The following is a 13,641-nucleotide window of genomic DNA, read 5'->3' as shown; positions in this document are numbered from 1 at the left end:
TCATAACAGCATTACTTGATGGCTCATATCGAACCTTGATGAATACTAAATTCACGAAAACAAACCTTTGGAACAATATTTTCTAATACTGATAATTGTTTTCCACTATCTTTTTCAATTATTATAAGTTCTAACACTAAAGATTGCTGGAGAGAAATACGGAGAAGTGCAAATTCCGTCAGTAAAATTCGATCCCAAAGCCTCAATCCTTAAAGATTTCTATGTGACTAAATGTTGTTTTATAAACGATTCAGTCGAGATTCTGTCCACGTTCTAGCTTGTTGCTATCCTGAATGTTACCAAATGTACTATTAAGTGGTTCTCAAGAACCAACGCTAACTGGCAATATGAATCCATCCTCATACTATGCTTGAGAATGCTTTGTTTTCTTGTTCATTTGGCATTTTTCTAAATAATGACCTGTTATCATTTACGTAGCTAGTCGTTCTTTTAAGTACTATTTCCATCCCGATGGGCACTTTCTAGGTTGATATGCAACAAAAAGATAGCTCAAATCACGTAAACCTTCCCTTGCTTCTGTTAGACGGGACGACGGGATAATCTGTTTCGCCGGCACAACTTCCTTCGTTCGATCAATCTATATAATCCGCTTAAAATATTCAATCATTCATCCGATTTTTCCCGCTCCTGCAACAACAGACCAAAGTCCTTCTGCAAAACGCCCCCACAGCACTATGTGCGTGGGTCACGCTGTTATCTTGTCCTGTTCGATATCCTGTAAATTCTCGTGCTCAACAACATCAACCTCCTGGCAGCAACGGTTCTCGAGCCCCGGTATGAAACACTCGCGTGGCGCAGGGAAGGATGATTACGTCCGGTGTGCAATTTCCTCCATCTGTTGCGCGACATTGCGTCAGCGTTTGTGCCAACTGCCAGGAACTTTTCCGCTTGCCTGTTCGTTTCATTTCTTTACGCTGGCGACGTTTATTGACATGACCGATAATTAGTGGTAGGTTGGTGAGTGGGTATGGTTGACGTGACGCAATCTCTTCCTGTTTGTACTAAGGGAAAAAAGGATATTATCCTTTGCTCTGTGTGTATGTGTATTAGTATCAATAAGCGCACCGGTTATGGAACTTAATGAGGAAAAATATTTATAATCACCTTGCCATTTTCACTTTTCCCGGTCGTCATCTCCTTTTTTTTCAATTTTCCACCCCGCGCTGTTTGTTGATTCCGGTGGCGTCGTGTCGAATGGGGTGACATTTATTGGTACGGCGCGGTGTGGTGTCATTTGCACGTCATTGAACGACCTGTTGCCCTGGAAAGCGGGAGCCGAAGGACTTTGGTGGAATTTGTTTGTTTATTACCGTTGCCTAGAATAATACAGCCCTTGTACCATCAAGCACAACACAAGGACGTAAGAACCTATTGGAGTCAACACAAACAGGCTTTTAGGTGATGTTCGTCGGTTCTAACACACTCCGGGCGTCTTCAATCGTTTCCATTTGCCCAATTAGTCAATTTCGTCCTGTGTGGGTGTACTGTCAGCTTTGAAGTAGAAAGCTTTCAGCATGGTAAAGCTGTTTCTCATTTCATCGCCCAAGGATATTAGACTTCCAAATTTTGTTGTACCCAGGATTACTACGGCATCGGGCGCAACGTTTCTGACGTTGAAATATCGTTTGGAGCAGATTTTCGGCATTCTCTGATGAGAGTGCATTTTCATCCAAATGCGTGTACACACACTCTCTTGTCCCGTAGTTGCCCGGACTTGATTGATGCGTATTTTATGGCTGTGGCATTCATCTATCCGTACATCATCAAGTAGATTCAGCAGATTATTTTTGCATTTCATCGCGAAGGAGTATCGTGTTGCGAAAGACCTTGGTCATCTTGTTGGCATTCGAACGCGAACGTAAAACGGCTTAGTTCCCTTGCCGGCTATAGAACCCTGCGAAGTCTAGTCAGAAGATTAAAATCCTCGACTCATTCGGTGCGTTTAAATAACTGTACATTAAGCAGCGCGTCTGTGTTGGGGCTGACATTGCATTCCTCCTCTTAGAAGCTGCTATATTACTAGAGATATCTTAATTAATATCGGCGGTATGTTCTAGCCAAGCTTGACTACTAGAAGACTTCATATAACACATAAATCTAGTGGAATACATAGAACCAGAGTCGAAAATGATCTTCTTCAAAATTACGTATGCTTTTACCATCATACCAGACTCCTCTCTCGATAGGGAAGCAGCTTAATTTGGACAGGAACTAGGTCACTACTCCAAACTTTTATTACCCAAAACTTATTTCGCTCATTACATTCTTTTTTTCCAACTCCAAACTGGACTCGTTAATAGACGTTGATGAGGTCTATTAGTATCGCCAGCGATTTTAAGTCATTTATCTCATTTCTTCTCCTTCTCCTTGCATATACATCTCCCGATTCTGGTACAACTCACAATAAGAACGAAAGGAAGAAGAAAGCAAAAAATCGAATAAGTTTACTTCCAAAATCGCCAAACACAGGGGGCCAATGAGGTGTGGAGGAAATTTAAGTGGCATTGCTTATGCTTTGACGTTGTGCCAATTTTAACATTGCTCCTGGTGTAGCGACAAGAATTGTTGCCGGTTGTGCAAATGCTTAAATGCGTGAAAGTGTAATTTAATAATTAAGTTTTACTGCTCCAATGTTAAATATGCGTATGGAGGTGAGATTGTGTGTGTGTGTGTGTTAGTGCACCCCCGAGCGGAAGTAACGAAACGTCAACCACCGTCTGTCAACGCGACTACTTACCTATTGGGGGACCTTGCTGGGGACAAGTTTTGCTCGTAGGGGGGGGATGAAATTTAACTGCAGCACTTCAAATTTTTGCTCTCATTCAATTATGACGCGTAATGTAGCGTGTCGATTCATAAATCCTGAGTGATGGGCGACTTGCCGTTGGATCCATCTGATACATTTTTGTATTTGGATTGGTTGTTAGTGAATTTCTTTCCAGTAGGAAAGTCAGAAGAGCTTCACCGACGACTTACGTCAACGTCTCCTCCAAGGAGTTCCTTAATTGGGCTCCCCGTCGTCATCCGCTAGAGGTCCATGAGGTCATTAAGATCTTGTTGAAGGATCCTACCTTGGGGGGAGAGAGATCAGAGCGTTAACAGGGGAGGGCAATCTTAAATAGCTAAAGGTTATGATTAGGTTGAGCAAATGAAAATTACGCTGTTTTCTATCTTATTTACCGCAGTTGCCGTTTACGGTTTCCGTAGGTCTGTATGACTGCGGGTACATTTAAAAATTAATGTCACAATTCCTCTACATAGAGACATACGGTGAGTGACGGCCGGTACTGCTAAGCCAGGAGTTATAAAACCTGGAGGGAATTGGCGTCCGTGATTCGTTGTGGAGAAGGGTGTCAGCGCACGTGGTATGGGAAACACTCTTTCCTGGATTTATCAATAATTAAAATGCATATGTTTGTAGCACTTACTCCCCGTCTCTACGCAGCACCCTACGCCACTGCACCGCACTGCAGTATAGGTAATGCACGGGCTCAAACGGGCGCCATCATCCTCCTGCGCCCAGTACACGTTCCTCAGTGCAGTGGCCCGACAGAGTTGCTTTCGTCTGTGTGTTTGTTTCGTACAGATTTCAAATCGTATGCAGCACGCATATGACGATGGCTGGTGGTACAACGACGGATCAAATGACACACGAAGTGCATATGTGCATCAACTGCTGCTGCTGCTGTTGGGGGAAACCCTTCTCTCGGTTGTTTGAAACCATTCAAATTCCCATCTGGCTTGCACACGCGGCCGGAGGTAAACGGACTCTCGCATACGGCGGCGCTATATGTTTTCCGTTTTTAATGTTCCTTTCTCGTGTGTGTGCGTGTGTCCCTTTTCTAGGTGTGTAGAGTTTGCGACTTGCCTGGAGCTAATTTAGAAGGACCCTTTTTGTTGAAGGTTAACGTATGCATTTGAAATTACATGCAAAAATCATATCACTGTCCTTCAGTTCCCTTCGAGATGATGATAAATCTGTTTTTAAAATGCTAGAAATGTAAACTACCAGATCTTTTTATCACCACAAAAACCATCACACCTTTCCAAGCCACAGTTTTAAGACCCATTTGGTTGGGGGCATCTTTTAATTCCTCAACCGTGTGGCAACCATGGTCCCCAAAGCGAAGGAAACACGGTCGTCTTCGTCGTCGTTTTATTTAGTTTCTGGGTGCGAAACCATTCCGGTCCGCGAGACCAGTTCCACGGGGCTTGTTGTTGTGTGATTCTTTAATATATGTGCCACACATTACCCACTGCCTCCGTCCCAAAACTGCTGTAATGTTCTTCAACTACTGCTGCTGGTGGTGTTTTGCGGTTGTGCGCTGGTACGATGACGGTGGTGGCGTGCAAGAATTACCACGCTATTTCGCGGTGTGATATCTTCGCTCCCGGCTTCGCGGCACAAAATGTTATCCGCGACGCATGGTGGTAGCCAAGGCCTTCACATCTCTTCCCTTCCTCTCGACCGATCGTGCAAATGTTGCTCATGCTTTTTAGATGCCTCTTCCCGATTTGCTGCGCTACTGTGTGGCGGAGCCGCCGCCGCGGCAGCACATCGCAGACGTGACGTTCATTTTTAAAGGGGGCGTTTTGGCACCAGACGGCATTACATTTTTAAAATGTGCTTTGGGTATAGTGCGGTGTGTTCGTATGTTGGGCGTTGATACGTCCATGTGTGTGTGTTTTATTCATAAAAAACCCCTCCTGCAATCAAGGAACATCTGAATTGTGAATCGTTTTCCGATGATGGCAAAGCTTGTAATCTCAATAAACCGCTATCAAGAAAGGGATTCGTGTGAGAAAGATGTTACCGGGAGAAACCTTTGAAATAACCTTCAATTTTATTTGTAGAACCTAAGCAAGTATGATACATTATATACTAATATTTCTCTTTTCTTCTTCTTCTTTTCCTTCTCCAAAATAGACCATCTCTGAACATCTCCACGTATGGTTCTACATGCATCCACAACCGGCATCCTGTGAAGTGAAGCGACCAACCTTAAAAGAGAACTTCTACCCCAAAAACACAAACTCCCGCTGTCTCATACACACTCTAACACGCTAACACTATGATTGCACTGGTCACGGCGAAAGCGAACCGACCAACTACAGCACCACCGGCAACCGTAACACCGAAACAGAATCGTTGCAATTTGTCGTTCGCCGATTTGCATACTTGCTGCTGCGGCACAAACTTCCCCGAAGGAATTCTGTTCGTTTAAGGAAGAGGACACAACTCTGTGTGTAGTGGCCTCCCAATCAGGGGCTTGGAAAGTTTTGCCGTCGACGAACAAGCAAAGGACAGCTCGTGTTTCGTACCCACAAGGCAGCATAAAGTGTAGAGGAGTTCTGACTGCTGTTGTTGTTGTCCGCTGAAAGTTTTGCGTTTTCGCTGGGTTGGCTAATGAAAAAAGTTACCGTCAGCGATTAATACTACTACAGCTGCAACGATCACTATCGCCACTACACGACTGACAGTGAGAAAAAAGGAATAGCTGTGCTGGTGTGTGTATCATGTGAAGAGGCTATTAGTTCGACGAGAGAGGAGATACAAGCTACGAAGAGAAGAAATTAGAATCCATTAATTAACTCGAAAAAACGAAGACCGACCGCCCATACACACAAAAAATAAGGAATCAAACATCAACCGTCCTCTTGTCCATTTGTCCAAGAACCTGCGCTCACTGGTTACCACGTTGCATCGGTTGGTTATCCTTTCCCCCCAAATGTGGATTCCTTCAACGAGCATCGCACGTTCACGTCGGTTGTTGTTGTTGTCATCGTCAGTTTCGGCCGGCTCGCGGTTGCCCTCGCCAACATCATCCTGTCCGTGCGTTTCGGCCACGTTTGCACCGGTACCGGGCTACTACCCGTGTTCACGAACCGGCAGCCGGACGTGAAAACAAGCAGCAGCAGCAGCAGCAACACGAGCAGCATCACAAACAACCACCGATAGCTGATACACACCGAGTGTGTATGAGAAAAGCTTGCGGCGCCATCTGAGTTTCACCGTGAAGTGGACCAGTAAAAACCTCAGCAAAAACTCCAGATAACGTGCGCCGTATCGCGCAGTATCGTTTCGCTTCGTTTCGCCTTTTTCCCTAACTCCGTTCCTGCCCTCCGCTGTTCCTGTGCGTTCAACGATGGGCAATAAATGTTGCAGCAAGCGACAGGACCAGGAACTAGCGCTTGCCTATCCCGGCGGCTACAAGAAGGGCGACAGCAGCTTCAACTCGAACCTGTCCGGCGGCCCGAAGCACAACAATGGCGGCTCGATCGATTCGCGGTACACGCCCGACCCGAACCGGGGCCAGCTCATAAAGCATCCGAAGGGTGGCGTGGACATCATACGGCCCCGGACGACACCACGTAAGTGCTCTGTTGGGGAGGGCGGCTGAGTTGGGGACGATTAGGAGCTCCAATAAGGTTTGGGACTTCATGGGCCGTTTGAAGTGTAGTGTTGTGCTTCATTGACAGAAATCTTCAGCGATTAGTTATTAGAATATAGAATTGAATCTCCAATTATTCATGAATTGCCAAAGATTCATATCTGAAGATTACTGAATTTCCAAAAATTCATGAATCTCCAAAAATTCACGAATCTCCAAATATTTATGAATATCTGATGATGACCGAGATATTCAAAATATTGAATAACCTCAGAATCTCATATTCTTGAATTTCTATAGATTTATTAAACTAAAGAGACCCTCTATAGCTGTTTTCATGAATATCTAGTCTCTATAAACCATTTCATGGTAAACTTCAGAGATTTTTGAAGCTTTAGAGACATAGGAATACTTAGAAATTCAAGATTCTTTGAGTTCATGAGTTCACGAATCTTTATTTATTCATGATTCTATGGAGATTCATAAATCTCAAATTTGGCGATTCAGATTCGTTCATTCATTTCAAAGATCAACTAAGAGTCATGAATCTGAATCAGAATTACCCATCTCCACATTGAAGTGCTTTAGCAAATGTTAATCTGGACAGGATTTTCATATACGAAGTCGTCTGGCCCTTTGTCAATGTTCCTAGGAACTTCAAGTTTGATGACGCTTCTTCAACACACTGCAGGTACTTGGATTGAATGCAATCAAAATCTTGTGTTCAATGCGTCCACTATCATCATCTCTCCAGGGCTTAATGAGTGCTTCCTGTGTCTTTGCGCCTTCCAGTGGCGCAAATTGGCGCTATCGACGTTCAAAATCCAATGTTTCTCATGCGAGGCTTGGAAATGCCCCAAGCCAATGCCCCGCGCAAGACAACGAAACGGCCACCAACACCGATCTTTTGTTGTTTGCCACTGTTTTGAAGTGGAATTTACAGAGCGTTAACGCTCCTCCCTTGCCCTGTTCCCGGTGTTCGATTGTGTGTGTGCCGCTTGTGCAGCGAGTCGCGGCGAACGGCCGCTGCCGCTTATCTATTGGCTGCGCTCTCGACTCCACGCTTGCCATTGAAGCCAGCAGCCAGCCAGCGGCTCTATTGTGGATGATGATGCTGATGGGTGATTACATCAGGGGCAGTGTGCGCGCTTGTGTTTACGGACCGAATCGCGGGTAGCTAACGGTTTCGGATCAGCACCAGCTTTGGCCTGCCTGCTTATCGCTTTCTTATGTTCTTGATATACCCCATACCCCGGGGGTCACACTAGCAGAAGGAGATGCATGATGTGATGTGTCTGGCAAAACTGCGTGAGCGTGTGCAATATTGTTTGCGATTATGATCCCGCAGGCCGGCTGGAGGCTCATTAGAAAACTACGGAAGTACGCACAAAGCAAGAGTTTATTTATTGTTTTGCTTAAAATGAAAACATCTTTGGGAACACATAACACTCTTCCGGGTATGGGTGTTGCTTTGTCGTCTTTTGATTAATTTTTGTTTAATTTTTTTTCTATTTTTAGTTCTGCCCGGTCATAACACACGAAGGATAGTGGTCGCACTCTACAACTACAATGCCCGCGAGGAAACGGACGTCAGCTTCGTCAAGGGCGACCGGATGGAGGTGCTGGACGATACAGAATCCGACTGGTGGCGCGTCGTGCATCTGAAAACGCGCCAGGAAGGGCTCATCCCGTGGAACTTTGTCGCCGAGGATCGCAGCGTTAACAGTGAAGAGTGTGTATCACCTTCTATCCCCCAATTTGGCATCAAATAAATAATGAAAATGACTCCTCCTTTCGTGTCTTTGGCAGCTGGTTCTTTGAAAATGTCTCACGGAAAGAGGCCGACAAGCTGCTGCTGGCGAACGAGAACCCACGCGGCACCTTCCTCGTCCGTCCGTCCGAGCACAATCCGAACGGGTTCTCGCTCTCCGTGAAAGACTGGGAGGAAAGCCGCGGCTACCACGTAAAGCACTACAAGATCAAACCACTGGACAATGGAGGCTACTACATTGCAACGAATCAAACGTTCCCGTCGCTCCCGGCCCTAGTGATGGCATATTCAAGTGAGTGTGCGGCAGCTGGAGCGAACTTTTGCTACGGTTTTTTAATGATTTTTTTTCTTCTCTTTTTACCCCTCGCAGAGAATGCCCTCGGCCTGTGTCACGTGCTGTCCAGTCCCTGTCCCAAGCCCCAGCCGCAGGTGTGGGACCTCGGGCCGGAACTGCGCGACAAGTGGGAAATCAACCGGAACGAGATCCAGCTAATTCGCAAGCTCGGCCACGGCAACTTCGGCGAGGTGTACTACGGCAAGTGGCGGAACAACATCGAGGTGGCGGTGAAGACGCTGCGCGAGGGCACCATGTCGACGCAGGCCTTCCTGCAGGAGGCGGCCATCATGAAGAAGTTCCGCCACAGCCGGCTGGTGGCACTGTACGCCGTCTGCTCCAAGGAGGAACCGATCTACATCGTGCAGGAGTACATGTCCAAGGGCAGCCTGCTCGACTTCCTGCGCACCGGCGACGGCCAGTTCCTGCAGTTCGAGGATCTGATCTACATCGCGGCGCAGGTCGCGTCCGGCATGGAGTACCTCGAGCTGAAGCAGCTGATCCATCGCGATCTGGCCGCCCGGAACGTGCTGATCGGCGAGAACAACGTGGCAAAGATCTGTGATTTCGGGCTGGCGCGCGTGATAGCGGACGACGAGTACTGCCCGAAGCAGGGCTCCCGCTTCCCGGTCAAGTGGACCGCACCGGAGGCGATCGTGTACGGCAAGTTCTCGATCAAGTCGGACGTCTGGTCGTACGGCATCCTGCTGATGGAGCTGTTCACGTACGGGCAGGTGCCGTACCCGGGCATGCACAGCCGGGAGGTGATCGAGCAGATCGAGCGCGGCTACCGGATGCCGAAGCCGACCGCCCACCACCTGCCGGACGACATCTACAGCCTGATGCTCAAGTGCTGGGACGCGATACCGGACAAGCGGCCCACGTTCGAGTTTCTCAACCACTATTTCCAGAACTTTACCATCACCTCGGAGGTGCCGTACCGAGAGGTGCAGGATTAAGCAGGGGGAAGGGGGGAGGGGGGAGTTGTGTGCCACCCGGTTATTAGGGTTTAAGAATCGTACCAGATGTGTGTGAGTGTGTGTGTGTGTGTGTGGCATGCACAGACAAAGAACACATCACAAACAACGTACCACGTGTTGCGCGCTACTGTTCTTCTTTCGTCCCACGCACGCACGCTTCAATTCTTTCGATCGTTTAAATATTGCTTGGTAGTTGGTTGTGTGCGTTGTTGTCAGATCCTTACCTTCGGTCGATATCATTAGCCGCTATCGATTTTAGGAGTAATAAGGAGAGGTATAATCATAGGTAGAGCCTCCGAACTACTCGCCACAGAAGGTTTCCGCGCACAATTTCATCTAATTAGTTAGATGCTGCAATCTTTGCTTTAGTAGAGAGGATACACAACGCCACACACACACCGTAGCTTGACGCGTGTATCCGTTCAGTGCTCCAGTTGCCAACAAATTGATTCTCCCGTCAGTGGATGGGGGACGGGTGAAGACGGCTTGTGCGTGCCTAGGACATGCATCCTAGGACATTGTTCGCTGTGCTGGAGGGGTGGAGATTTTGTTTTAAATGTGTAAAGCAACCGTTACTACTAGGTATGTGAAATATTTAAGATCACACACACACACTGCGAGTATGTTAGAGCACAAAACACAGAAATGCCACACCAAATCAATCACACACTCATACCCGATAGTGTAAATTTACATGTTGTGTGTGTGTGTGGTAAGGAGGAAAGTGAAAATGCAGTTTTTGTTTTTGGTCAAAACTGTATCCACCAACGACGAAGGGCTGTAGCGAGCGCGTACACAAGAAGAACCAGTAGCAGAACGTGTGGTGTGAGGGTACAGGCTTTTCCTGAACGTTATTAGTTTTAAAAATGGTGGTATATTGCTTAAGAGGGGAAAAAACAGTGAAATCGTTAGTGATTAATGGAAATTCGAGACCTTTGTCTCCCACGCTAATGACAGCTAATGTGTGTGTGTGTGTGTTTGTATGTGCTGCGTACAGAGAGAGAGCGAGGAGAAAACATGTAGCTTGCGCGCAAAACGAACGCTCCTCTTGCGCGAGCACAGTAGCGATTAAGGTGTCGTCCCCCAGCAGCGGTTAGAAGTTAACTAGGAGAAGGTGGAAAACGATTATAGAGTGTTCCCTCTTTTTCTGGATGGTGAAACGCAATCAGCAGACACACACACATACATACAGTAACAGTAACAGCTATTTGTTTCCAAGTTTTTGTGCTCTTTTACATCTCTGCCTCTGAATTTCCCTCTCCCGGGACAGTACACACCTATAGAACGTACGTTTCGGACGAACAATCGTGCAAGAGCGAGAGAAAGAGAGCGAGGGAAGGCACAACGCGTAAGGAACTTTAGGGTAAAAATCAGAAAACGATAAAACGATAAGGAAAAGAAAGAAGAAAAAATGAAAGAAAGAAAGAAAAAAACCAAAGTTCAAATGTTATTCTTCTAATTCTAAACTTATGTGTAAACGTGCGTAGGTTTTGAGACTTATTTTTAAAGACAACAAACGAAACTGTCAAAACAAACCAATCAAGCAAGAAGTGTAGCTAAGGCGTGTTAGACGAAGGGACACGGGACTTTCTTGAATCAATGGGAAAGTGCTCGGTTTGTTGTGCGGTGCGGTATTTGTGTAATTATTATTGGATAGGTTTGCCTCCTTCTTCTCTGCCCCTCTAACTCCTCTCTCTCTCTCTTCTGTATGTTCTCTTCGTTGCCCTTCAAATGCGGCTGCCCTGTTGTTTGTTTTTTTTGTGCCCCTTCTTCTTATACTATGTGTAACTAAAACTAAATAGGGCAAAAACGGGGGACGCATACGAAGGCATAAAATGAACAAAACTAATAAACAGGCCAAGTTAAAAATGTTCTAATGGATAATCAAGCCCCAGGTTGTAGCAATTCGCACACAAAAAGACGCGTAGGAGAAGTAAGTGAGTTTGATTCCAACTGTTTAGCGGGGCAGCAAAGCCACCGACGGCATTAGAGCATGTATGAAGAGATGCACAACACAAAAGACATTTCCAGTTTGTTTTTAAGAACGCCCGGGGTGTGTGTGTGTGTGTATGGTGTGCGTCATAAACAACTGCAACGACAGGCATGCTATACCTATTGCTTCTTTGTTGCTTGTGAAAATCGAAGCTGTAGGAAAGCGAAGGCAAATCTCTAGTCCCTACGGAATGTGTGTGTGTGTACGTGTGTGTGTGTGTAATGTTGCCTCTCCACAAGCCAATGACAATGCGTGATTTACATGCGATCATAACGTCCTTAAACGTTTCTTTTCTCGAGGAGCACAAATGTTTTAGTAGTAGAGCGTTCTATCTTTGAATCAAACGTGTCTTCAAACTGCCATAGAAGAGGGAAGCAAAATGAGGGGGGTTGGAGGGTGCATAGATTGTGTTTCTACTCTACTATTTCACCAACTCTTCCTTCCAATGTTACACATCAATCGGTTGGTCTTTTCCTTTTGTTTGTCAATCTCTGGGCTCACTTTCTCCTTTTGATACGTCGTTTCGCTGTTGTGAGCCTGTTTTTTTAGTGTGAAATGAATTAGAAGCGCAAATAGACGAATCTTACTAAAGGGGGAGACAGAGTGTGTGCATGTGTGTGTAGGTATTTTTTCTCCTCCATACACACAGCAAAAGCCACAGCCACACAAAACCGGATACAATAATGAACATGTGCATTTCGACAGGTTTCGATCACAAACCCATCCACACACACACATACAAAGCATAAACGCATACATTCGCAAAGACGTGTGTGTGTGTTATCACCATTAGTGAAAGGGGGAGAAGGACACTGTCTGTCCCAGACCCAAGATGGCATCCGTCGTGTGGCGGTTTTGGCCAATTTTATCAATACTTAGGACTAGAGGAATACACAAAAGCTGAAACACCACAGACACACCGTATATATATATATATACCATAAGATAAGACACACCAAGAGCTGCTGCTACCCTTCAGATACCAGAAACAGATAACAAAAGAAAAAACCCTTTAGGAAGGGAGGGAGTAGAAACACACAAACACACATCCATGTACGAAACTAGCAGGAGGAGAGAGAGAGACACACACATTACATGGTACGCGTAAGTAAAAGCATAAAGTAAACACTAAATTAAACTAGATATATGCGAACATTATAAGTGAAGGCAGTGAATTGGAAGATGCGAGCAAGGAAAAAAAACTGAAAAGGAAATGTAATAAAAAAACAAAAACAAAAACGAATTAAACGAACACATTAAAACTCCTCGTACCGCATAAGTGTATATATGTTGTGTTGTGTTGAGCACGAAACGAAGAAGGAAAACCCGGGAAACACGCGAAAAAGACACCCCAAAACCAACGCCAAATCAAACAGAGCACAAAGCCAACCACCACCACTAACCTAGATCGGCATCATCATCATTCGCTGCGCTCGTCCTGATCATACAAACCGCACATCGTTTGTCGGTCATCATCATCATCGTTCTTATACACTTACACCTACCTACCTGGAAGCCTTTTTAAACTGGTTGATCTAGCGAGAAGATGCTCGTGAAGCGGAACGAGCGAACATTAGTAGCACAGCGACCACTTAGAGCAATGATGGCGCAGGAAAGCGGTGATGGGACATTTTACAAGTACCTCCTCGATGTGTGTGTGCATGTGTGTCATTGTGTAATGGTCCTTTTTCCAGTGCACGATCGTTGCTTGAGGCGTGATTTTTGACCCATTTTTGCTGCCATATTTCCCGTTTCTTCTTCTGCGTGTACGCCAGAAATCGGCAGAGAAGAATCTTCACAGGAAACGGAAACGGATGAGGATCTTTTTATTTAGTGGAAAGCATTTTATTGAAACAAACAAGTAGAAAAATGGAGGGAAATGTTCAAACCTCCTCAAAAAAAAAAAGGTTATACGTGACGTCTTGTTATATCGTTTTTTTTAAAGAACAACACAGTAATCGCCTATAAAATAATACAACAAAAAACAATACAACAATACAGAAAAAAATTGCAAACTGTTGCACACCCCCGGGAACCCCACAATAACTACTAGCAGGAGAAAACTATTCCGACCAAGGAAGGGAGAGGATGCTGGAGGCTGGAGGGGAATTTAAAACGCATATATGGTATTTCATAATGAAACGTAATCC

The 13,641-nt window shown here is 45.6% G+C and overlaps 1 protein-coding gene across 4 annotated transcripts in view; it reads left to right on the top strand.

The window, feature by feature from the left end:
* The window catches only part of LOC120947475 (tyrosine-protein kinase Src64B), a 69,854-nt gene extending 57,092 nt beyond the window's left edge, over window positions 1-12,762 (top strand). For 3 of the 4 annotated variants that reach the window (XM_040362834.2, XM_040362835.2, XM_040362836.2), the window contains exons 3-6: window positions 4,949-6,393; window positions 7,932-8,145; window positions 8,223-8,476; window positions 8,555-12,762. In XM_040362834.2, coding sequence (XP_040218768.1) covers window positions 6,168-6,393; window positions 7,932-8,145; window positions 8,223-8,476; window positions 8,555-9,477 — 1,617 coding nt within the window. In that variant the 5' untranslated portion in view covers window positions 4,949-6,167 and the 3' untranslated portion in view covers window positions 9,478-12,762. Of the gene's footprint in view, window positions 1-4,948; window positions 6,394-7,487; window positions 7,794-7,931; window positions 8,146-8,222; window positions 8,477-8,554 lie in introns of those variants that run through there. The other variant, XM_049607678.1, reaches the window with a different exon arrangement.
* The last annotated feature ends 879 nt before the right edge of the window (window positions 12,763-13,641 follow it).

The sequence above is a fragment of the Anopheles coluzzii genome, chromosome 2, assembly GCF_943734685.1.
Source record: "Anopheles coluzzii chromosome 2, AcolN3, whole genome shotgun sequence".
Taxonomy (NCBI): Eukaryota; Metazoa; Arthropoda; class Insecta; order Diptera; family Culicidae; genus Anopheles; species Anopheles coluzzii.
Note: the sequence above shows the minus strand (reverse complement) of the source record. Positions and strands in the feature narration are given on the sequence as shown.